Here is a 26,016-nt window from a genome sequence, read left to right as displayed (position 1 = left end):
GCATTTCGTTTCTGCATTTTCACTTTCAGTGCTTTCAGTGTAACAGAAAATACTGAAGAGTCCTGGAAATCTCCTCTGAATTTATAGGAAGAAGTGAAGACTAATTATATCATCATTTGGAAGATGATTGAAGACCCCAAAATTGCTTTAACCTTTTATTCCCTGATAAAGAATTCATATTGAGAAGGATTCAGGTCAACGACGTTTTAGCGCATATTTGCAAACTCCTTTTCCGTCCTTTCGTCCATTGAGTACAAGTACCAAATAAGGTACGAAATGAGTACGCATTTTCTGTGGAGTTCTTCAGCTGGGTTTTTGGATAAAAAGTTCACGTGAGTGTTGGCCACCAGAGGGCGAGCAGTAGTTTTTTGTGTGAAAAATATGGCGAGTCTCGGTGAAGAGAATACGTCGGTGAAAAAAGATAATTTAGGTAGGTAAATAGGGAAAATTAATTCACGAAAACTGCAGGAAAATGTGCACGGATGTGCAGTGCAGGGTATTTCAGTGAATCTGTGCTGGTGGCGTGAGTGAAAGTGTGGGCAAATGGAAGAAATAGTTCCGCCCTGTTGGAGAGTGATGAAGTCAGAAAATTCTAAATTCCTCCGAGATCTGCGCAGAGTGCTTTTCAAGCGGCGGCGACCGTGAGCCGGCGCTGGCGAGGACACAAAGTGGAGCACAACGGAAGTCCCTGGAAAATCGGGAGCAGATGGTGATTCCGCCAGGGACTCGCGGACGTGAGCCGTGCAATTGTGCGCGGCGGAGTAGCTGAGGATATTCTAAATTCCTCCGTTCTTCGCTCTGTTCTTTTTCTGCCCGCTTCACAGTGCAGACAAAATGTGGTGTTTGTGTGGTTTTTTTTCGTGCTTCAGCGACTATTTCTGCTGAGTCCGGAGGAAAATTTTCCGTCTGGCTGCGGAAAAAGTGCATCTGGTCGAAATCAATTTTCCTCCTCGCGCTGAAGAAATTCCCTCTTGTCTTCGCCACGTTTGGAGCCGAAAAAAGGGCTTCGCGATGGTGCATTTTCGCGACGAACGCCAAGTGGGGTCAGATGTTTAATCGATCGGGAGGTTTTCAGTGGAAATCTTCGACCTTCCACGAGTTTCCCCACGAAGAAGTCACAGAAAGTCACTTCCACTTGGCCAGAATTTTACTTGACAATCTTCCACCAACTTGAGCGCAATTTTCCAGAGTTTTTCATGAAAATCGTCACTTTTCCACCAAATCTTCCAACGCACTCGCTTTGTGAAATTTCTCATCTCTTTCTCTGGGAGAAAATTAGCAACAGAAAAGTTGTCGAGATTTCTCGGGCTGATAATTGAAGGTGCAAAGCACAAAAAATGAGCAAAATATCGACGAAAATCAGCGAGATTCGCTGGGCAAAAAGAGAGTGAGTGAATTTCTACGTTCGTGATTGGCAAAATTGAATTAAAAATGCTGCTGCATTTGTGTATATAAATTTTTTAATTGTGATTTTCTTGCTGACTCACAACACAAATGATTTTTCGACGTTCGAAATGGGCGATAAAATCACGGAATTTTCAAACACTTTCCACACACACACTTTTTGATGCAGGAAAAGGAAAATTTACACGCTGTTCGCATGGGCAGAAACTTTTCGAGGTGGCCGCGAAAGTTGATCGATAAGTTGGTGGGCTTTTCTGCTTGCATTCCGCCCTAATCAGCTGATTGGCAATGCTATCAGTTAATCGATAGCCGAGTGGACTTCAGTATCTCTCAAGCCTTTCATTTTATGACAGAGAATTTGCAGAAACAGGAGATCTTTTTCCCACCTTTCCAGCATTCCTGACAGTAGAAGCAGAAGTGATTCTTTGCTTGCAAACAATCCAATTTCCTTAGAAACGGCGCTAATTTGATAAGAATCTAAGCAGTGCTTCAAATCAATTTTGACAATTGGCGTTGGAAAGCAATAGTTTATTGGTCTTTTCCAAATACGAAAGCTGGTTTACGAAGATAGAAATCGATTCACTTGTTTTATTGAATTAATCTAATGCATTTAAGCGTATTTTATTGACTATATAAGACTTTTTTTCCCCTTCGACAGAACCAAGACCTTCTTTTTGAGTTCCATTTGAGACTTTTGATAGTCTATTAATGACATATAACTCAATTCTCTCCATCTATTGAACATTTTTAAAGCCCTTCTGTTAATTTTTCAACACTTTAGTCCGCACACTTCTCGAGTGACTGGGCATGAATTCTTTCTCACTGCGTTCCTCCGCTGCGAATGACGTCAGGATGGTGTTGTAATAGCAATACAATTTCTGTATTATACTCCAACAGAGCCAATAATTTGTGGCAATTTGAATTGGGGAGACAAAAAGAGCACACAACCTGACCGTATAGAAACTGCGAGTCTCACATGTTGGCCTCTTGCTCTTGAATCTATTGAACTTCTCACGCAACTTTCGCTCAAAATTCGGGAGTGCCGCCCAACAAAAAGCTAATCTCTCGCCTTTTCGTTCGTGTTGTGTGTGGTGTGTTTTTGTGTGTCGCGCGCGGAACAGAAAAATATGGGGAATATGAAGTCATGTGTTTATGAGTAAGGTGAACATTAACGGCAAAACTCCTTTTATCAAGGTGAAAGAGGGGAAAGAAACAGTGGTTTTTTTTTCTACTTGTACGCGAAAAAATAAAAGAATAATGTGTGGAAGAGACATTTTAGCTCTTGGTTGACCATCCGTGGCCACAGTGAAGATATTGTTGGAAAGCGCGTTTGGAAATTTTTCTCTCTTGTGTGTGCGCGATTTTTTTCTTCTCTCAGTTTGAGCGCAGAGCCACTGTGGAATGACTGCAATTAATAATATTGTTCAATATTTGCCGAAGAAACATCCAAACGAGGTGTGCACAAAGAGACTGTTTGTTGACTGGATTTTGACTGACGGTTTTGTGGGTAGTATTTTTTTTTTTTGCTTCTTTGACAACGTGACAAAGAAACGGACATGCATCGATTGGCTGAAGGGTTGAAAAGGATGAAGAAACGCATAAGAAGGCGAAAAAGTGCGTGAAGTTTCATGCTGTTTATCTGGCAATTTAAAGCGGACGACGACAAGTTGTCTTGTATGTTAAATAGTATCTCCAACATGGTCAATAGACAAGAGTTGTTAATACAAATTACATCATTCAGGTCACAAGTGTGTGAGTCAGAGGCGAATGTTGGAGTTCGAAATAAGAGGGGAAACATAACGTAAATGAGTAATTTTTCCATATATACAAATGTGTTTGTGTGTCTTTACATTTGAATCTTTCACTTGTGCTGAAAACGACGTCAATTTGTTCAAAAAATCGATTCGAAATTCTCTTCTTTGATTTTGATCAGATTTGTGTGTGACCTTTTGTGACTTATTGACTGATTTTCCATTGCAAAATGTATGTGCTTTTTTAATCTGGTGCGAAAAAGAGTGGATTTCTTTTCACTTGCGAAAAAGTGGATTATTTCCCATTTGAATATACATTATGAACTGCGGCAGAGAAATATCAAGTAGAGAGAAAGAGAAAAGAGGCTTGAAAAAGCGGTCAAGCTCAGTGCAATCTCTTGAGAATCTCTGGCTTTGTTCACTTGCTTGTTTTGTTTATTGTTTATTGAGGAGACTTTTCTTGTGTTGAATGAGTTGAAGAAAATGACGCGAAATGTAGTTCAATGACTATCAATTTCACTTTAAATGGAATTAGGATGATGAGAATTTAATGTCTGGCTTATTTTCTGCTGTAATGGATCTATAAATAAAATGTTGTAATTAATTTTGTCACAGCGAATGAACTGGAACAGATTTTCTACCTTTGCGTTGTTATCAAAGCTGCGAAAGAGAGCATTTTAAAGGTCAAATGCTGCCAAGTTTAGACTCCTTTTCTGTTGTCATTTGCCAGACACAAGAACAATGAGAGTGAGAATGAAAGTCTAGAGAGCGTTTATGGTGTGTGAGATAAGATAGAAAATGTGGTTAATTTGTTGATGTTTAGAATGCGGGCGATTTACTTGAATTTAACACAGTCACCACTTCATCAGCACATTTCCGCTGACTTCTTGGAAATTTGGCTGAATAGCAGAGAAGCTCACTTGCAGTGAGTCATGGAAAAGCACTCACACTTGAATTTGATTGACAAATTCTGCTGCCTCCGGTCCTTATGGCGGAATTCGTGAAATACCAGTAATTCACCCACTCGTATCGCCTAAAACAAACAATGCATAATCATTGGGAAGCGCCCACGGGGAATGTGACCTCACAACTGCACTCAACACATCGCCAGTGTGTGTGCGTTGTGTTGATGGGTTGAATTGTGTCACGTGTGATGTTTTAATGGTGTTTTTGGCCTCTTTGCAGCGGTAAAAGAACAGGCGGCGGCGGCAAAGGAGCGTGAAGATCGCGTTCGGATGGTGCGTGAGCGTCAGAATGAGGAGCGGCAGCGCAAGTTGGATGAGCTCAAGGCTCAGGCGCTGGCGGCGCAGCGATTCCGAGAGCAGAAGGAGGAGGAGCGTCGTCGACGGCTGGAGGAGTCGCGCTCCAAGGACACGGATCGGAGGCACCAGGTGGAGGAGCGGAAGAAGGCCATCCAGGAGGCGGAGCGCGAGAGGCGAGAGTATTTGCTGAGGAAGAATATGGAGCGCGAGGCGCGCTTTGAGTCCAAGCGTCGCAACGAGCGAAGCTCCATTGTCTTTGCCTTTGGATCATCGACGCCGAGACTGCTGGATCCGGGAGAAATGGGCACAGTGTCGCCGAGTCAATTCTGGAATCACAGGCGGTGAGAGATGGACTGAAAATTTATGGTTTTTTTTTCTTGTGGCTTTACTGACGCTGTGCTGTTGTTGTCCTTTCAGGGCCACTTCTATTAGCAATATTGCATATTCTGGTGCTCCTTTGACTCGTCGCAGTTCAGAACGCGAGCTAAATGAGGCACCGAAGAAACGAGCCACTTCAGCCACGGCACTCGATCGACAGCGTGAAGGTATGTTTGGAGAAGCATGTCAATCAATTCGCCCCCACTTTTCATATCAAACACACACAAATACAGAGAAAAAAAAACACATTGGGAAAATGGTGGGGAAGAAGAAACATTATCCTTCCAACGACATTATGTAGATATGATTTATGCTGAGAACACAGAAGAACATTTCACCCGGACTTTTTTTGGTGAATGTTAATGATTTCGCGATTTTATCTCATTTGCAGATATTTCCTTTCATTTCTCTCTTCTCTTTTTCTCTCTATATTTCACTATATGTATGATTTTGGTGGAGTGAAAAGTGAGTTTATCATGAGAGGAAATCTAAGGTCATTAGTATCACCTTTTCACTCTTATGCCTTTGACCTCAAGATACTCTTTGACTTCTGGGGGAAACTGAATCATCAATTCCGACTCACAACTTTATCCCTTTTCACCATCTTATAAAAATCGTATAAAGTTCAGCTTAAGCGCGCAATATCTCAACATCTTCACTTGGTGAAATGGGTGTGCATTAAAAGATGATAGAGGGAGTGTGAAGATGGTGGAAAAATCGTGTTGTTTTGATCCATTTTTGTGGCCATTTCGAAGCAAAAAAAGAAAGAAAACTTTCCAACAATATCTTTTTTGTTGAATTAATATTTATGATATTTATCTGCTGTTGCTGAGTGAACAACGAAAAAAAAATCGAGAGTACAGTGGAGTAATAATAATAAGTTCCTGTGGTGAGGAAATTTGTGTCACAGCATAGTAATTATGGAGCAAATCGATAAGCAATCGCACAAGAGATCTCAATTGAATGACCGGAACAATGAGTTATTGTCACAGCACTGACAAATATTAGCACATTATTATTGACTTTGGCGATTTGTCAGGAATATATGTATTTGTGATGTGTTACGCAATGGGAGATTAGCAGGAATTTCTGGAATTGTCCAGACAAAGCGCTTCATTGAGATGTGTTTGAAGATACCCAGTTGTCTTTTCATACGTTGCAAGATTAGCATAAGCAAGCTTTCAAGGGTGCCATTAAGATCCTAGGTTAGATATCCTGAAGAGAAATGATCTGTTAAGGTTCGTTTGCGTTTTAAGGCAAATCCTGGCTGCAAATTTAACACTTATAAGCGCCTATAATATTATTTTCTTTTATTTCCTGAAATATTTATATCATTGTTTTTTGACAACTGGTAATTCTGGGTAAACTTTAGAAACAAAAAGTGGGACAAAAAGTGGTGAAAAGATATCAATCAATTGAGTAAAAATCACGGAAAAAATGACAATTTTTTGTTGCTTCTATCTTATCTTCTGTCTCAATTGGGAATGTCGGATTTTTCTATTATCTTTTATCACAGAGTGACAAGCATTGAGTGAATAAAAGAAACTTGAGATAAAACACAATATTTCCATGTATTTTTATTATGTACATAAATAACAACAAAGAAAAACATGATCATGGTTCTATTTTTAATCATTCTAGATCGATTTCTAACACACTCCATCCATGTATTTTATTATGTTTTAATGATGGTTATTATTGAAAAGCAGGCACACATGTTTTAGTTAAAAAAAAAAGAATAATAATAATTGGAATATTCATAAATGCATTGAAAATGTGTTTACAAAAAAATAAACTGAGAAGTAATTTGAAAAACACCAAAACACAGATTATCACCGAACGTCCAACTCAATGTATGAAGTGTTTAATTGGGGTTATGCAAATGACGAGCGGCGTCCGTGCAAAAAGCTTCAGTTATCAATAGCTGGACCCTCAATAAATATCGATGATCCGGGAAGCAATTATTCTAATCACGGTGAGAGGGAAAGCTTCTCAATTCTGTCCGTTTTTTTTTTATTTTCCTTTTGGCTTCATTGATCAATATTTTTTGTACATCTTTATGATTTTTCTTATTGGCTTTTGTGGAACGCGGATTCAGCATGAAGAGCTTTATTTATTTATTATCCCTTATATTACCTTAAGTCTCTCTCTCTCAATCTCCGGATTGTATTGCATGGCGAAAAAAAAGAAATATACTAGAGAATGTGTCATGAATGGAGGCTGAAATGTTTTACCGCTACAAGAAAAAAAGAATTCGCTTTCAATGAACGTTAGTTTATATCTTAATATCATTTAGAGCGATTTATTTATTTAGAGTGAAATGAAACAACATAATTTGTAAACACTGCCTCAGATTTGATTTCGTTTACAGAGAAAACAGAATTAATATCCTTAACTTCATTTCCCTATTCTTTGTAAATCACTGTTTTTCTTATTATTAAATGTCTTTTGAGTTTCCTAACATTGTTATTCTAACTCTTGAGTCATGTGAACTTTGTTTCCTATTGATTGATTAATCCATCTGTTTAACTATTTATAACCCATGGAAAGAATGTTGACTTCTTGACTAAATCTAGTGCATTTTTACACACTTGTGACTAAAGAGGAATGTCATTGTAAATGGTGGAAATTGTGTGTTTTCTCCGTAGACGGAGCCGGAATCGTGACTGCAAACGATTCAGCGACAGTTTCATATCGCAGTGTGGCTAGACGGAAAACAGATTTAATGCCAACTATTCCTAGTCCTCGTGATGGCACCAATTATGGCTCTAGATCTTCATTAGGTAGTCACACTCCTCGGAGTCCAGGTATTATTTATTTATCATCTCTTATTTAACCCCCTTTTCTGAAATTGGCGAATGTTTCGGTGTAACATAATTTTTTGTATCTCTGGTTCCTTTGCCAAAGTGTGTTATATTTCTGTTAACACTTTGTTTTTTTTTTATTATGATTTTGCGATAATTTCGGGGGTGATTTCTCTCCTTTCTCTCCTGTCTTTTTTTTTGTTGTTGTTTTCTTTGATTGATTGATTACGTTTTGGAAAGGGCGCTAGGTCAAAAATAATAGAAGATGGAATTACAAGAGAAAGATTCCGTGGGATGGGAAATTAATTGGTTAAATGATGGATTGCAGATCATTGCATTTTATGAGGAGAATTGAGAAATAAGCCAATTGATCTCGACAGATCAGTCACGTTTCTTTTTGCATCCATTGCGATATCTCTGTGTTGTTATTCCTGAAATGAAGACGAAACACTACTAATACTTCTCTCATGATTTTTTCTTACTATTAAATCAATGTTTGTGTGGTGGAATAAAATTCTGTGATGTTTGATGTATAATTTTTTGGCAAAACGAATATTTGCACGCTGAATGTGTTCCCCAAAGGTCGAGCTGTTTCTATGACACGCTTGGATCAATTGGCACGTCCTATTCGCCGCAATGGTGAGCATATAAGTGCTATTATGGAGCGAGAGCGTCAACAGGAGATTTCTCTGCTGTCAACTGGATCGTCGCCGAGTCGCGAGAGGCCGCGATCGGCGTCTGAGCGGAAGATAATGTCCAAGAGTATGATTCATCTGGCATCGCCGCGGTGCCGCAAGAGTTTTCCACCAACAAACACTGGACAACATGTGAGCGATGGTCAGGCGACATTTGTGAGGAAGGCGACGCTCAAGTTGTCGAGAAGTATGTGCAATTTGGATAAATCCGGTGGCGGCGGCGGCAGCTCGAGGAAGAGCGATGCTGTCGTCACCAGAAAGGCGGACAATGCTAAAGATTCTGTTGACAAAGCAGGTGTGTTGTTACTGTCCAACATCTCATCGCACACATTCCATTCCGCTCTCTCTCTCTCTCTCTCCCTGAGGACGTGGGTAGATGATAAGGCGTAACAAATCTGTTAGATCTCACTACCCAAAAGTAGATAACGATGGACAATGTGAACGGATATCCAGATGTCTTTCTCTCTGCTTCCTCAGTGTCTCTGTTGCATATTACAAATTGTGTAGCGCTTAGAAGATGTTTGAGCAAGTAATATAATAATAATGATGAAATTTTAATTGTTGTATGCCAAAGAGAGTGCTTGAGTTTGTCAAAAAGAAACCTTCATTCAATGGTGTAGCCGTTGTGTTGTGTTGTGTTTTTTTTTGGCAAATGCGATCGCTCTATTGTAAAATCTCCTAACTATCATTCTCTCTCTCAGCTGTGTAACTTCTCAGTGTAAAAAGTCCCACATGTTCGCTTTATTTACCTTGGTGAGGTGGTGCGTTTTTTATTCCTCTCTTTCTCAATTGAGGTGCCAAAGAGGTTGATAAAAAGACGCTTAAAAGCTTTCTCTTGTAGCAAACAGCAAAAGAAATGAGCGAGTAATCATTAGTGGCTTAAGAAGTGCATAACACAAAAGTTATATATGGGGAGGAGAAATGGCTGTGGAGGTTGATTAGTCTGTAAACAATTATAATGAAAAAGACGGTTTTGGGTCTGAAAATCTTACAATGTACAATGTAATATAATTGTCTTATAGGTTTTTTTGGGCTATATTTCATATAGATAATGTTGAAGGTGAAAAGGAGGATAATTGCTGATCGGTTGACGGTGCAATGTTGCTGCTTCTTTTCTTTTTATGATTTTATTTTATCTCTCTCTCTCTCTGTAGTCTTGTTATGTTTGTCCAAATATAGCAAATGTGCTTCACAGCGAAGAGTAATTAAGGTTTTGTTAATGATCGTGTGTGATTTCAACAGGAATGAGATCAGGCGAAGTGACGCCAGGCGGAACTCTGTCTTCGAGACCAAATAGTGCGATGTCCAATTCAACTGTTGTGTCATCAACTGTGTCGAGGAGATCTGCATTCACACCCCGCAAACCCAGGCCGGCTAGTATTGCTGTCACAGGTGTTTCCCTACAGAATGGTGAGTCACTTGACCGTCAATTTGCCAGAGAAAACCCATTCCAAGCCCTAAAGATGCTCTTTGAGAGACATTTCTGCACGCAATGTGACATCAAAATCAGCCAAGAACGTGGCATTTACAATAGAAAGCACCTAAGAAGACGTTATTATGTTTGGAAAACATCTAATTTAGGAGTGCTTGTTGAGATTATATCCAAAAATCACGCAAGAGTTTTAATTTAATTAAGTTCTTTAGCAGATCTTTGTTAGTAGTTATGAAATGAAATGTGAATTGGTTTCTTCTTCGGCAGGTACCAATGCCGATGGGCAGAAGGGCGCGGTGAAGCAGGAGAAGCCGCCACTACCAAAAGTTACGGCGCAGGTGAAGAAGTCCTTCTCTGCTGCCTCGTCGTCGCTCATGACGCGTTCGTTGGATTTGTCTGGGAAGAAATCTCTGGAGAGAACGCCGCCACTCAAGAGTCGCGGCGCCTCGAAGAACGCCACGCCACTGATGTCGCCGGGCGCGGAGAAGGAGGTGAAAATGCCGCCTCAGCCGAAGGCCAGTCCCAAGGAAGTCAGTGAGAAGCCAGCAGCACAAAGTCAGCCGCCGCAGGCGGAGGAGAAGAAAGAGGAAGAAGTGAAGCAGGAGGTGAAGCATGAGGTGAAGCATGAGGTGAAGCAAGAGGTGAAGCAGGAGCTGACGCAGGAAGTGACCCAAGAAGAGGTCAAGGAGGAAAAGGAGGAAGTGGTGAAGGTGGAGGAAGTGCAGCAGCCTGTGGCGGAAGTGCTGGTCGATGTGGTGGATGTTCAGGTGACGGAGAATGGCGAGGAGCGCAATGAGGACGATACCAGTGATGTGATGACGTCGTCGATGATGTCCAAGAGTCGTATAACGACCGAGGAGGAGGCAAAGGCAGCTTTGGCGGAGAGACGTCGCTTGGCGCGCGAAGAGGCTGAGCGTCAGGCCGAGGCAGAGCGCCTTCGTCTGGAGGCTGAGGAGGAGGCGGAGAGGAAGCGCATTGCCGAGGAGGAGGAGAGACAGCGTCAACTGGAGCAGGAGACGCTACGGATGGCAGAGGAGCAGCGGAAGGCTGAGGAGGAGCGTCTGGCGAAGGCGATCGAGGAGGCGCAGAAGCGCGAGGAGGAGGAGAAGCAGCAGAGGGAGGAGGAGGCACGCCAGAAGGCCGAGCGCGAGGAGCAGGAGAAGAAGGCTCGCGAGGAGGCGGAAAAGCTGCGCGTCCAGACGGCGGAGAGGCACAAGAGGGAGGAGATGGAACGCGAGGAGCGTCGAAAGAGAGTGGAGGCCATCATGTCCAGGACGAGACCGAGAGGATCTGTTGGAGGAACACCCACGAAGGTACTTGAGATCATGTCTGTTTTGTCTCTAAATGCAGGATCTTGATGGCTTTCTCGGGTGGATAACTTTCCAGGGCGGCGCTGACGAAAAGACAGACGAAAAGGGAAACACTCCAAGTGCTGGCCAGGAACAGACTGAATCCGCGGATAATCACTCAAAGAACATTCCAAGCGTCAACAATCAGAAGGACTCGACGGCCGAGAAGGTGCAGAAGCAGCAGGAGTATGAGAAGTCGGTGACAGAGAAGGAGAATGCTCTGCTCGGCAGCTTCGCTCACATTGTCGATGGCGTGAACAACAAGTCGTCCAATCATCATCAGCAGGAGAATGTTCACATCCCGGACGTGATTAACAACAAAGTGCTAAATAACACCAGCGAGAATGGCTTCAAGAACAGCGGAGTCGACAATATATTGTGAGTTTGTGGCTGGGAAATTATCATCGCTTGATTTTATTTGATGATTTTCTTTTCACTTGGCAGAAGCTCTGTGGATTGCACGAATAATGTGGTTGATTCCAAAGTGCTCGCCATGAATCAGGACAATGCTAAGCTTCCGGATCAGCAGCTGATTGACTTCGATAGTTTGCCGCAGCAGCAGCAGATTGAGGATGTCTTCAACTACAACAACAATAACGATAATAGAGCGAATACGACTTCAGCAATCCCGTCACTAGTCACTGCAGATAGTCAGGAAAATAGAGGTGAGAAAGCGATGATGATTAAAGACGATTGATTTTCATAGTGTTCTAACAAACTCCTGTGCTTTCTTCCTTGCAGATATTTCTCTATTCTAAGGATATGTAAAAGAATAATAATGTGTTAATTTTAAAAAAGAAAAGAAAAAACTGAGCAAAGATGAGAAAATGAAGCACGAAAGTGGACAACTTCAGAAGGCGTGTAATTGACTTGTATAAAAAGAATTATTTTAAAGAAATTGTATGGGAAAAAAATGCATAAATGAGAGATTAACTTCTTTTCACCTTTTGACGCAAAGATGCGAAAAAAGGGGGAGAAGAAGTGTAACTGAATACTTTAAAGAGAAAGAAAGAAAGAGAAAAAGAGAAAATAATGGAAAAAATATATAGGCTTCAAATTAATTGCAGAAAAGCCAAAGTTAATATCACAAAAAATGATGGTGAGCGAAAAATACACAATTCCTAGTAATATGTTACATTTTAATTATTTAACGTGCATCTTTAATGTATTAAAATGAAAGAGATAAAAAAAACATGAATTTAGCACAAAGCTAATTAATCTTAAATGAAAAAAAGTATATATGCGCTCTTGACTTAGAATGTGACGAGAAGAAAGAGAGAGAGAGAATTTAGAGAGCGAAAATCATTAATCTTATAATCCCGTATTTAAATGGCAACTTGTCTGATTTATCTTTGAAGACACATTTCCGAAGGGATCACTGAAAAAGGGTAGAAATGGGAGGAGAAAATAGGCAAAAGGGAATGAATTGCACCAATATTTATTTGATGTGTTAAGAGAAAAGGCGAAGAAGAAGCGAGACGAATGCCCAAGTTTATTGTTGCATAGGAATATTTATTGTGAGTTTAGGGGAAAAAAGGAAGGAAGGAGAAGAGCAGGAAAAGCGTCATTTATATTGGTGGTTTGTGCATTTTGCTACTTCTTGTAGAAATCATTTTATCCAACATAAACTATATTGTTAATACCAATAAATTTTATGTTTTTATCAATGAAGGAAGAAAAAAAAATTATTTAGAGACATTTTTCAAGTAATTACTTTTTACGGATGACTTTGTAGAATTTTGGAGGTGGAGAGAAAATTGGAAATAATTGTTCTGTTGCCTTACCGTGTTTTTTTTTATATTATGACTTATGTACAATTTACCAATTTTTTCCCCCAATAATAATGCTATTTAATAAAAATATAATAGAAAAGAGAGAAAACCAGGTAATTTACTAATGGAAATTGACGAAGTATTTCGACTCAAAAAACTCATTTTCTCTTTTATTTGGAAAGACAAAAGCTTGATTTTTTCTATATTGTAATTATTAAACTCACTTTTTCTTTGCTGATGAATATTTAAATAAAATATTTTAAAATAAACTCACTTTCCTATTCGAGAATTATGTTTTTGCTTCCGCACAATTGATGATTTGATAACATTCTTCACTTCTTTTGCCTCACTCTGTGTCAACGGTTTTCGGGTTTGATTTTATCCAAAAGGCGCGTTGGGCAAATCTAACCTCACAAAACGAGTCTTGTGTGTGTTGGAGAAACATCATCAAATCAAGTGTTTTTCCAGAGTTTTGCAGATTTAACATGGAAAATGAGTAAGTACACTGGCATTCAAGCATCGAGAAGTGTTTTGATACGATGTTTCACAGGTCAACGCCTGCAGGTTGTCTTGGAAGAGGAGGAAGACGTGGAGAGACCTTCTTGCCTTCACGGACCAGCAATATTGTTCCGGGAGAGAGAAGTGGAATTCTTCGCTTGTCCTCAATATCGGGATAGATTGATATGTGGATTCCGGATGAACAGGGCAGAATGGCAAGCGACTGACAAGGAGCAATTGAAGCGGATTAACATTCGCACTGAGGAAGGCGTGAGAAAACAGCCCGAAGAGATGAAGAACAAGAAACACTTCTGCAAAACTTGTGGACTGTTCCTCAGAGGCGATGAAACTGCGCACTCAAGACATGAAGTCATGAGGAAATTGTCACCCAAGGATGTTAGGAGTATCGAGCAGTGTCCATCGAGATTCCTGGCGCTGAAGGAAGACGACAAAGGCGAGGCGCAGTACATCTTTTCAGAGAAGACAGAATTATTCTTCACGAATCTCTTGCATCAGATGCACTTCACGAAAATCCTCTGCATTGGAGCACCTTCCATTCATGCTGCTCTGTGTAAAAGAGAGGACATTCAGAGCTTCCTGCTGGACATTGATGAGAGATACGGGAATTTCTACAGCCAGGAAACCTTTGCCAAGTTCAACATGTTTAATTTCTACTTCTTCGAGAATGCAAGCAGTGCGGAACAGTTGGAGAAATTCCTCAAGCTTGATGAGGAAGACAGAGTGGCGATCTTCCTGGATCCTCCCTTTGGATGTCGAACAGAGCTCTTGGGCCAGACTTTGAGGAAGATTCAGGAAATGTGCGGAATCCAGTTTCACATCTTGACGATCTTCCTCATTCTCCCGTACTTCATGGAGACTTACGTGACGAACGAAATGCCACAACTCGAGATGATGGACTACAGGGTGAATTACGAAAATCACGCCAGCTTCCAGGATGGCGGCGGAAGATTTGGATCTCCTGTGAGGATTTTCACGAACGCCTTGCCTTCGCTGATGAAGTTGCCAACGGAAGAAGGCTACCGAGAGTGCGGGATTTGCTGTCGTTGGGTTGGAGAGTGGAATTCCCATTGCTCCATCTGCCAGAAGTGTCCGTCGAAGAATGGCGGCTCGTACAGACACTGCGACAAGTGTGGTTTGTGCGTGAAAGACTTCTACAAGCACTGCAACACTTGCAATCGCTGCACTCAAGCTTCTGGTCACAAGTGTGCGGAATACGCGAAGAACGCCTCGTGCTGGATCTGCCGCGAGAGAGGACACCTGGAAAAAAGCTGCCCAAGGCGCAAAAGGAAGGCAAAAATCAGCTCTCATCGCGTGTGCGGCATTTGCCTGAGGAAGAATCACAGCGAGTTGCTGTGCAAGCGCAGGAAAACACTCGGCTTGAGTCAATAGATTATTATTAAATTAGGGAATTACTCTACAAGTTACATCTCTCGCCATCGCTAAAAGTCTTCGTCGTAGTCTCGATATCGCCGCGGGTTGTACGTGTACATGGGCATGGAGTTGGCCTGCGTGGGCGCGTGGTAGTCCATGAAGGCGTCCGCCGGATACGGCCCGACCTTCTGCGGATAGTGATGCGAGTCGTAATAGTAGCCGGGATGCCGCTGAGATCTCCAGCTGTCGTAGATGTTGGACTGCGCGCTGGCCATCGGATGTCCATAGCGCTGCGCGGGAGAAGCAACAGGGTGAGTTATCTGATCGCACTGCATTACATGCTCAATTCCTTACCTTCGATTTGCCTCCCTCGTGATGTCGCGCGTCCGCTTCGTCGTCCCACGCGTCCTCGACGTTGTAGAACTCCTCGTGACCGTAGTTCTCCACGCCGCCCATGTGATTCTTGTTGAGCTCATTCAACATGTCAGTCGTGAGGGGCGCGGGCGCCTTCTTTTTCGCCTTGTTCTTCCTGTTGAGGAGCTGCAAAGCACAATTATTAGCCAAGGGATGAATAAGTGTCTTTCACAGCACTGATCAGTGAGAAATCTCCGGCCATCCGTCGGCTGTTGCACTTACCACTGTGACTCCGAAGATAATCACAAAGAGCAGCGATCCCACGCCGATGACGATCACCGCGATCGCCCACTGCGGCAGGAGCTGGTTCTCCTCGGCGAACTCCACTGTCGGGGCGATTTGCTTGTGGATCACTGGAATTTGTAAGCGATATTTCTCATTCATTCGTGAAGGTGAAATTTCCTCGCCATGAGAACTCTTGTGCAACAGAACTCATGCAACGCAGATTTCGTAATTCACTCACCGATAAAATCCGTGGAGATGGGATCAATGATAAAGTGTCCAAGTTGGAGAGTCTCTTTGGCTGCTTTCGGCTCAATCACGCGCTCCCGGACAACGGGACCGAAGTCATCGTCCAGGTCAGTCGTTGGGTCATCCTCGAACTCCGTCGTGTACTCCGGAGGCTCTGTGGTAACTGTGGTGAGGGCGGAGTGGAAGAGTTTCTTCAGCTCTAGCGTGTTCAGGCGCTCGGGCATGTTGGCCAGCTCCACGAAATAATCCACTAGCACGCTGCCCTTGCTGAAGCTGTCGATGCGCACTTTCCTGAACCACTTGCTCAGCATCGGATGCTTGCCGTACACGCTGTTCAGCTGCGTCTCCATCTCACGCGCTAGACTCTTCCACTCGTCCGTGTTGTGGTCCAGCAGCTCGGGCTTCCACATCACGCCGCCGATGATCTTGATGGTGGCCGCCAGATCGCAGTCCGCCTGGCAGATGCCGGGCTCCGTGGGGCGCTGCGTGGTGGTCCTCGTCGTGGTCGTGGTGGTTGTGCGCGCGGTCGTGGAGGCGGAGAAGAAGTCCGGCGGATCGACTGTCGACGTGCGCTGGCGCTCGAGGATCTTCTCAATGGACAGAGGTGTTGTCGAAGGAGTTGGCCAGCCGGTGAACTCCGTGGTGGCTCTCGTGGGCGGGCCGTGGCGGATGACGATGTCAGGAGAAGGTGGTCCGCCGCTCTCCGTGGATTTGGGTGTAGTCGGCCTCTGGCCGGGCTTCTTGGCCAGGAATCCTGGGCGACTGGGGAAGACAACCTTCGCGCTGGCAGTTGTGGTCGTCGCTGGGGTGGAAGAGACTACTTTCTGGATTTCCTGGGGCTTTTCCGTGTAGTTCGCCGGGAGGAACTTGGAGATGTCCACCTTTTCAGCCTTGGGAATGACGCTGTCGTTGAGCTTGAAGCCTGGCGGCAGGAATTTGCTGATATCATCGACGATGGGAATGGCAGGCGCAGCTGTGGACGTTGTCGGAGGCATCTTGGTGGTCTTGGGTAGTCTATACCCTGCCGGGAGGAATTTGCTGATGTCATCCTCCACAGTGACTGTCAAGGGCTTCTTGGGCACGGCTTTCGGGGTGGTTGGACTGGCCACATAGCCGGACGGTAGGAAGGCGCTGATGTCGACTTTCTGCGCCTTCTGCAGGATATCATCAGCCGAAGACTTCACAGGCGCTTCTGTGGTGTAGTTCTTCGGCAGAAGCCCCAAAACGCTGAGGTCTTTCACGAAAATACTGCTCATGAGGTTTGCCAGTGCGGAGGAGTTACTTTTCACTTCCGGCGCAGCAGTTGTGGTCGTTGTGGATGTTGTGGGGATCTTCTTGTTCTTGTACCCCACGCGACTCTTGTATCCGGGCGGCAGAAGTGCAGCCAAATCGTCCATGGGCAGTGTCTCAAAGACGAGTTTCTTTATCTCAGGCTTCTTCGTCGTGGTGGTTGTTGTTGACGTGGGCGCAGCAGTTGTTCGTGGACTGAATTTCTTCACCACAACAACAGGCGTGGACTTCGTGGTGACATCCTCGAGAGTCTCATTGAGGATGGGGAATTTTCCCGAGAGAACTCCACTCGAGAGCTCTGATTGAACTCTGTCCAGCTTGTCGATTATGCTCTCTGTCGACTGAGGAGCGCCAGAAGCTGGTGCGGAGTGTGAAGTAGCTTCTGGCGTGGAATCCGTCTTGATCTCCTCCTCGTTCGGCAGTGTTGTGAACTCTTCCTGTTCAGGTGTCGAATTGGCAATGTTTCTCTCCAACAGATCATCATCTTTACTCTCTTCTTCCTCTGACGCCTTGCCATCCTTCTCCAGATCCGACAGACTCTGCTTCTTCTCCTCCTGCTCGACTTGAGGGAAGGGCAGGAATCTCGCTCCGGAAACAGATCTGCTCGTCTGCACAGAAGCAATCACCACCCAACTCTCTGTCGTCGTGGAGATGTTCTCTGAACTCATGGGCGACGCAATGTTGGGCGTCTCCGTTTCTAGCGCTTGAGTTGTGGACTTGTCCGTTGGTGTTTCAAATGTGGGACTCGCAGTTGTGATTTGGGGGATGTTTTCATCCTCATCCGCGTAGTCTTCATACTCGTACTCCTCATCATCGCTTTCTACGGGAGTAAGCTTGTCTTCGGGCGTCTCTTCGTTCTGATTTTCCGGCAAATAGAAGTTCGACGTGAGAATGACTGTGTGATCTTCAGGCACTTCTTCCTTCGCCGTGATCACTTCAGCTTTCGGAGCTTCCGTGGGTTCAGGGAGCTTTTCCTCCAAGGTGGCCTTGTTGTCTCTGATGTGTTTGCTTGTGTCGTCCAGATTCACCATGTTTGGAACGTAAACATTCGGATTGATTTGCTCTTGCGACGATGACTCCTCCTTCGTCGCCACTCTCTTCTTCTCCTCGGGATTCTTCACTCTCGCCATGAGATTTTCGTCGGCTGTATCGTAATAGTAGTCCGGATAGTTGTCCTCCAGTGTTGGCAACTCGTTGGATTGCTTCGTGCTGCCGTTGTGACTGATGTTGATTTTTGGTGGCTCTGGATTCTTCGGGAAGGGCGTCGCTTCGGGCTGATCGTAAGGCACCGGCCGTGAGCGCAGGAGTTGCTGAATCTTCTGCACTGGCGGCGTCTTCCTGAGCTCTATGGCATCTGGTGAGACTCCCTTGGTGGGTTTTGCCCGCACATTCTTCACCTCCGGCGCTTCCGTCGTTCGGTGTCTATTCCTACTCCTGAACGTCTCCTCATGACTAGTTAAGTAATCATCGGCCGCGGAGGCCTTGAAAGCACCCGCATTCCTGCCGGGATTCTTCTCACGCGTCGCTGGTTGGTCTTGGCGATGCTGCTGTCCTCGCTCCAGACCGATTTGATTCAGAAACAGATCCGCCGCCTGGTGTGGCGGCAGATTCCGGGGCGGGAAGTCGGGCAGCGGCTGGGGCGGCAGGGGAACTCCTGTCGGTGGTATCCTCTGGAACTGGAAGGCATTATTCCTCAGCGGCTGTCCGGCAAATGGTCGCGGGGAGATTTCGAACAGCTCCGGATGTCGCGTTGTCTGCAATTGCAAAGAAAAAATACCGTTTAGAGGTCATCATTTGGCGCAATCTTATTTGGGATTGAGAGAGAAATTGTCCTTTGCCAATTGGACAAAAGTATTTTACAAAATTATATCCGCAAGAAAGCGTCAATCTAATACAAATTGCTGCTCATTAGCCTTTAATTTTGTGAATCAATGGCTTTGAAATTCAAATTGAATGATAAAAATGAGAAATTGTTTGCAAAAAATTCGCTCCAGTTTTGACCGAAAATAAAAACAAGAGGTGAAAAAAGACATGCACATTAAGTAAGAGTATCAAAAATTTGGCTTTGTAACACATTTGACCGTCTTTCCGCTGATTTATATGCCTTTCTTTGCCTGATGGGCGCAAATCAATGTAAATCCGTGGTGTGAGTGTCAAATCTCTTGTGATCGCGCCTGTGACCGAGTTTGATCGCCGAGGTCGAACGCACGACTCCTATTCAACTCTAATGTCTTCCCTGGAAAGCCATTTGGAGGCAACAATGGTGGCAAAATTGTGGGTTGGGTATCGCGCGCAATGGAATTTCAATCACTTTCCAAGTCAGACTCATAATTTTTCCTACCAGCCGCATTTACTTAGAGGCCACTCAGCGATCCACGACACATTCCTGGCGGGTGTTGGGAAGGAGAAAAAAGCGCCCCAACATTGCCACATTGCGGCATTTTTTCCGCTGTGCCGCCATTTGGCAATCCCGCGAGATATTTATTATTAAATTGAAATTAGTTTTCCCGCACGAAATGCACGTCCATCGAACTTGATGGCATATTTTCACGTGATTCCTCCGCACCTTTAAAAAAGCCAGTGGCTATTTTGAAATGAAACAGTGGCGCGCGTACGTGAACGGAATGGCGAAAAGGGAAAACAACGGATTTCTCACAGACAACCGAAAAGCATCGAAAGAGGCAAAGAAGTAAATGCATGTTTTCAAGGAAACATTGTAGCAGAAAAATCGAGGCGTGTTCCAATTTGTGCAGCGCAACTGCATGATTGTCGCTTTTCGCGATAGCACAAGAATATATTCAGAGATTAAAGGTGTTGTGTGATTAAGTGCGAGGTCAAGAGCTTCTGATAGAACACCCAACGCTCAAATGCTGTGCTTCTGCTCAAGGTGAACACAAACAATTTTCACGATAATCACACTTGATCTCTTTTCGCGCGCAAAGAGATTTTTCCGAATCACACAAACACAAGCAATTTATTCATGCGGATTAAATTGTCGTAAAATTGCGCGCGCGCGCGCTTTACCAATGAAAAATAAACCTCAAGAGCAAACGGAGTACAAAAGCTCAACTTTTCCCGCCATTGATGAAAATAAGAGGTTTTCACATCGTGTAAAAAAGGTATTGAGCTTATGAAAGAGAAATATATCGAGCGATCAACCTCGATTTCCACAGAAGTTTCTTGTGAAACAAACCCAACAAGAAGTCTAATGAGGTTTTATTAGCTAAAATTACACAAATAAAATAATTAGAAATAAAACGGATTAACGCTCTGAAAGAAAGACATGAACCGGAGATCGGAGAAGCGGAAAGGGCTTTTCTCATAATTTGACTATATTGCATTTCTGTCATTAGCTTTTGCTATTTGGAAATTGTCTCATCAAACATCGCGAAAGTTCACCAAAATATACTCTTCATTATACACAAATATTGAATATGCAATGTATTTATATAGGATTATAAGACCTTTGTTTATGCAATGGGTGAATTATTAATTTAATTTACAAGCGATAAGAATGTTATATTGCATTAAATAATAACATTACTTATGTAAATTGAGGTTTAACGACATTACAACTATAAATAATTTTAAGCGCACACTTGAATAGCTTTCGTTATGTCTTTCTAGATTCTAGAAAGCCTTCTGGCAAGCCTTCTTTACACGATTTCCACTTATGGTTTAATTTCAAGAATGCAAAACGAGCAAAACGCTTTGTCAAATTGCACAAAACAGAACAGATCGGAAGGATTTCCTGTAAGCTTTGCTGTAAATTGATTATGTATTATTGCAAACTGATACAAATCAATGTGAATTCTCGCTATGAGCGACTTGAGACCTTTCCAAAGCACAAAAAATCATCTCCTAAAATCTCTGAGATAATGAAAGTATCCAGAATATGACATAAACTCGAATGTGGTTTTATATAATGATTGAGGTCAGAGTCAGACTGTGACTTGTGCTCTTCTGGTTATTATTATTTCCTCTCGCTGGCGGATTTTCTCTCTCTGTCGAAGCTCTGTGGCAAAATGGCACACCCTAGAGTGCGCATTCCTCGCAAAGATCATCGGATTTTTCACAGGCGGCAGAAAGAGCGGGCGGATTGAAGTGACTCACCGTGAATGGCGGGAACGGGAAGTACGCCGACGTACTGGAATCTGGCAGTTGTCCAGCGGCCTGGGCGCCTCCTGCGGGTGCTCCGGGTGCGCCCACGTACAGCGTCTGCTCCTGGAAGGAGCCGGGCTGCGGATTGCGCGGCTGCGCCTGGCCGAAGTACGCATTGTTCCTCGGATTTTGGTACGGTGGCGCAAAACGCCCTTGATTCTGTGTGTAGAAGTAATTCTGTTGATCTGCAAAAGAGATGGAAGAGTTGCTGGTGTGAGATGGATGAGAGAGCTATGGCGGGATGAATCATGTGTGTGAATTGCGCGATATCGCATTTTAATAATGAAAAATATTTAACTGCCTCAGAGTCAAACAATAATCCCAACACTGGTGTAAACAATGCAAGACGAATTGGGTGGCCAGATAGAGAGAATGGTGGGAAAAATCCATGCACAGCGCGCGGTTAAATTGAATTTTGTGAGTCAATTTCACAATTCATGGGAATAAAATTGGTATCTGGGCCTTTTCTTGTGGCGCGCGGCAATGAAAGAATTCATACATAAGTCGCGCGCGAGCGCTCTGTATGAAAAAAAGAGTTTTTTTTTTCTTCTTTACGAAATAGTTAGACAATTACTTGGTGAAGTTATTTAATAGTTGAACGCATGCACCAAAAGTTGTACTTCGCAGCGTTGATTTAAATTCTCTCAAATACAAACAATTCACATCACGAAATTCCTCCTTTTCTGCGCTTTTATTGCGCTTCTTGTGCCTTTATTTTGCTTTTAGAGTCTCTCTCTCACTCTGGCAAAGTCCAATGACTCGAGAAATTCTCTTTCACTGCGAAGCGTTTTTGCCTCTTTTTCGGCTCCGCGCCAAGAAGGGAAACACACACCAGAGATCTGGACGCGGAATTGTCTCGCGCATCAGTATCTCTTGGCTGAATCTCTTCTGTGGACACAAAGGAATTGAATTTCTTAAGACCCGAAGATTCTCCACCGAAAATGTGTTTTGCAAGCGGATCAATTGAAATTTCAAGTTTTGGTATTTTGTGGAATTTTGTTTGTTTTCTCTTCGAGTGCCTGAGAATGAAATAATACAAGAAAGTCGATGACTTCAAGGACGGTGCAGTGGCCGAACCTTTTTGCAAATTGCCTCGCGATGTTTCTTTTCGTCCATTCGTGCGATTCGAAAGAGCGCCGCAAAAGCGAAGAGTGAATTTCTTTTACAATCACAACCATTAAAAAATCCCACCTTTTGCGCCGTCGATAAAATTAATTCGGCCGGCCTTATAAAAATGCTCTTTTGTCCAGCGTCTCAAGAGAGTTTATTTTAAATAATTTGCTCTCTGTGCTTGAGAGCAGAAGAATAAGTGGGCAACGCACGAGGAGTGAAAGAGTTGGTTAAACATGACGGAGATGATGGTAGAAAAAGTTGTACGCACCAATTATTTAAGAGTTTTCATTTCAACCCAATTGCCTAAGCAGATTTATCTTAATTTTTCAACGAGAAATCTCATGTTGAGGAAGATGAATTTGATGCTTTGTTGTCTACTGTTGCGCACCCACGAGAAAATATCTACGAATGCTATCTTGAAGATGAAGAGAGACACTTTTTTTGCGCGACCTTAAAAACAGCCGACACTCATCATTGCGCCAGTAAAAAGTCTCTAATTTCACTCAACGACGTCTCTCTGAATGCCCTCGAGTTTTTGGGGACTTGGGAATGAGGAATAGGTTTTCGGTGGTGATTCAATTGAATTGGCAACAACTGTTAATTTCTTGTTTCACTCCATGTTCCTCCTAAATGCCACTCCGCGTATGACTATATTATTAAAATTCTTACACAACGGCAATCCATTTATAAATTTATTTCACATTCACACGAATAACCGTTGAGGTTTTGCTGAGTGAAATCACGAGCCAAGGTTATCGTAGGAATTCTTTTTCATGCATTTGTCGCGCTCAATATAAATAGTCGCCGCGGAGTGAGAGAAGTAACACTGAGAATTTTCACAGACAATATCGCATAGAAAAATATTGTGTCTCTCAACAAGAAGAGATGATAAATAAAAAAAAAACGTGTGAACTACTCATGATAGAGAACTGAGTAATTGTTGGATATTTGAGGCTCTTAAGTTGCTGGCAAATGATAGTTTTAGAAAGAGAAGTTGCGCAATGTCACTTTATCGTAACTGCAATTAATGGTGGTTGGAGCGATATAAGAGTGGGCGGGGCTTGTGAAGGGGCGGAGCGAGGAATCGCCAGAAATCGTCTTAGATAAGCAGTTATTGACACAATTGAAGAACTGAAAGTGCTGCAAATTTCCTGAAAAAGCTTTCAAAAGCCATGCGTCGCATTTGTTCCAAACGTCAGACCTTCACAGAGATTGATTTTAACTATTAGTCTGTGATGTCTTTACAACCATTGATTTCCTGTGTCTTGAGAATAACTTGCAGATATTTTGTGGTTCAAGTTGACTTGATTTCTATTAATTTATCTCCAGTAATTTATTAATTATTAGCTTAAGTTTCCACCCCTTAGTGCCAAAGTAATGGCAAACAATAAAAGTATTGACAGTGTTTGAATAGAGGAAGTACATTTTGCAGAAGATTAAAGGCTTTCTGCCTGAAAATCATTAATAATAATTGAAAGGTGTGCAGAGCTGTGGAGGATTTGAATAGCGAATCAAATCAATATTTTTATGAATATTTCCGGTAAACTTAAATCCGGCGTAAAAGATAAATATTTGGGCTGTTATTAAGCCACATTTGTGCACTCGTAAATCCACATTTTTTCAAGTCAAAGTGCTTCCTAGTCCAGTATTTTCATAAGTGGTGAATTTAACTACCTGCTTTCATTCAATATTTGCTTATCCGTGACTCTGGCGCTCTGTAGGGAAAATGAGATTGTGTTTTAGGTGAATTTTCTCAGCGTGAAGGCAAATTGAATTATGGTGGACACATTTGCAATCTTAGGGCGTGTTTCTCTGTCTCAGATTAATTAAATTTAATGTTAAGCGCTCTTGCGCAAAATCATCTGCAATTGCGAGACTCTTGTGTGCGACTTGACTTGACGCGATGGCGAGAAAAAAAAGGAAAGACATCAACGCGAAGCGACGAACCTGGAAATGAAAAATCATTTTCTTGTCTCCTTCAGTGAGACAAGAAATCAAGGTGGGCTCGTGAGATAGAGAAGGAGGAGAGAAAAAAGACTATTTCGCGCACTGAAAATGTCTTAGAAACCCGTTTTCCATCATCATTAAACCACACTGACGAGATTTTATTTGCCTGTGAGATTTCTTATGGACATTATTTCCTCAACTTTGGCGACAAACTCGAGGGTGGATTTGCGAATGCCAAAACGCCTCGTGAGAATCTCAAGTGTTGTTTGACTGTCCAAATTCTCGGGTTTTCGATGTTTAAATTTGCCATTTTACGCGCGCGCGCTCGCGATTCGATACCAATATATATGTGGAAGAAGTCGAAGGTGTTTGTGTATCAAAAGAGAGGTGGATTTGTGTGACTGGGAGGCCTTGAGCAAAAAGGAAAGTATTTCTTGTCTGCTTGTGTGCTCTTTAAGAGACGCTTGAAAGTCTCTCGCTAGCAAATATGAAATGAATATCCAACTGGCGGGTTTTTTATTTCTCTAAGCACTTTGCGTTGTGGATCTTCATCACCGAAATGTGCTTATGTATCGTGAATTTCCTGTTTGACCACCGAACATCTCGACATTCTCGAGTGTGTCATGGTTTTGCAAGAGCGTCCCAAGAACACTCACAGCGTTTTTTCCCACCCAGAGATTCTCTCTTTTTGGTCAAGAAATTCTCTTGAGGAGGGAAAAATTGTGTGTGAGTGAGAAATGATTGGGAAATTTGTTACCGATTTTATCGAATTACGCAATTCGATCATTCACATATACATTGCAGTGTAATTCACCTTCTCGCTAGCACGGCTTTTTTTTATTCCTTTGCATTGGCGCGATGTGGTGTGCAAAAAGAAATGACTTCGATTATATCACAAAGAGTCGTTTTTTCTTCATCTTCAATTTCTCCGCGATTTGGATTTCATACATATGTGCGCAATGAAAATGATGGGAACGAAACTCACCCTGTTGCTGAGATAATCCACAGAGATTGACGATGACCAGTGCTGTGAGAGTCCCATGGAGAAATCCCATATTTTAACTTTATCACAAGAAGGTTTTCAATTTAAGCAAATTCGCACGCGTCTCTCGTCGTGGGATTTATTGGATAATTTCACGCGCGTGGTTGGGAAATCGGGATTTTTGGGGTGAGAGGAGGAAAATGCGTTGATTTGTGTGAAAAAGAGGAGAAAAGGTGCGATAAATGGATGTTAAAATCTCTCTCTCTCTCTCTCTCTTCTTTCACAAATTTCGTCTCTTTAGCTCTGCCACATTCTCTGCTCTTTTAGCTTCCTTCCAGCACTCGCAAAGGCACGGACAAATTCATGTCTTCTCTCACGCAATCACCCAAGATGAGAACAAGATCTCGAAAGCACAAACACTCACACTTGGCGGCTTTTCCGTTCCTCTTCTTCTTCTTATGCCACAGAGAAAATCCGCATTTCCCCGCAAAACACACCAATAAAATACGATGAAAGAGGCAGAAAAAAAACCAGCACTCAACAACTTTCCATTGAGGATGCAAATTGATAATTTTGCCGTACACACAACAACCCAGTTCCGCCGCGGCTTCGCGGTGCGCAATCAACCGAATTAAGCAGTCGCTTATTGCACTAATTCTCTCTCATTTAATTGCGCGCTGCTCTCATGAGCTGCTTTCCTCTTTTGTGCGCGCGCGCCAAAGAAACGCGGTGTGTTCGCTGCCAGTGACTCTCGATGACTGGATTCGTGGTGGGATTGAAGCCTTGCCGTTTTGTCTTCTTCGCCTTTCTCAGCCGTCGTCGCGAGAGAGCGAGAGAAAAACCCCTTCTTGGCCAACAATCTCGAGTGGAATCGAAAGTCTCTTGTGCCGCGATTGGAGTT

The 26,016-nt window shown here is 43.1% G+C and overlaps 3 protein-coding genes across 9 annotated transcripts; 2 read left to right on the top strand and 1 right to left on the bottom strand.

Moving 5' to 3' along the window:
- The first annotated feature begins 301 nt into the window (after positions 1–301).
- Positions 302–12,092, top strand: LOC132265154 (ensconsin). Of its 7 annotated transcripts, none has more exons than XM_059765680.1 (11): positions 302–430; positions 4,341–4,758; positions 4,835–4,962; positions 6,624–6,770; positions 7,444–7,602; positions 8,182–8,481; positions 9,537–9,704; positions 9,994–11,039; positions 11,113–11,453; positions 11,520–11,740; positions 11,817–12,092. In XM_059765680.1, the coding sequence occupies exons 1-11, from the start codon at positions 382–384 to the stop codon at positions 11,831–11,833; spliced, it is 2,994 nt and encodes a 997-aa protein (XP_059621663.1). In that variant the 5' UTR covers positions 302–381; the 3' UTR covers positions 11,834–12,092. The 7 variants fall into 7 exon arrangements, with proteins under 7 accessions (XP_059621663.1, XP_059621662.1, XP_059621664.1 ...); XM_059765679.1 differs by having other exon boundaries at positions 8,182–8,589; XM_059765681.1 differs by lacking the exon at positions 6,624–6,770 and having other exon boundaries at positions 8,182–8,589.
- Positions 12,093–13,210: 1,118 nt separating this feature from the next.
- LOC132265155 (rRNA N6-adenosine-methyltransferase ZCCHC4) lies at positions 13,211–14,755 on the top strand. Its single transcript, XM_059765687.1, has 2 exons — positions 13,211–13,343; positions 13,398–14,755. Exons 1-2 carry the CDS (start codon positions 13,340–13,342, stop codon positions 14,753–14,755), a joined length of 1,362 nt encoding a protein of 453 aa, XP_059621670.1. The 5' UTR covers positions 13,211–13,339.
- Positions 14,756–14,805: 50 nt separating this feature from the next.
- On the bottom strand, positions 14,806–25,385 carry LOC132265230 (mucin-2). Its single transcript, XM_059765808.1, has 6 exons — positions 25,119–25,385; positions 21,026–21,258; positions 15,615–18,684; positions 15,374–15,504; positions 15,092–15,277; positions 14,806–15,027 (listed from the first exon to the last, which is right to left on the bottom strand). Exons 1-6 carry the CDS (start codon positions 25,186–25,188, stop codon positions 14,806–14,808), a joined length of 3,912 nt encoding a protein of 1,303 aa, XP_059621791.1. The 5' UTR covers positions 25,189–25,385.
- Between the last annotated feature and the right edge of the window lie 631 nt (positions 25,386–26,016).

The sequence above is a fragment of the Phlebotomus argentipes genome, unplaced genomic scaffold (genome assembly GCF_947086385.1).
Source record: "Phlebotomus argentipes unplaced genomic scaffold, Phlebotomus argentipes genome assembly contig_2, whole genome shotgun sequence".
Lineage (NCBI taxonomy): Eukaryota > Metazoa > Arthropoda > Insecta > Diptera > Psychodidae > Phlebotomus > Phlebotomus argentipes.
Note: the sequence above shows the minus strand (reverse complement) of the source record. Positions and strands in the feature narration are given on the sequence as shown.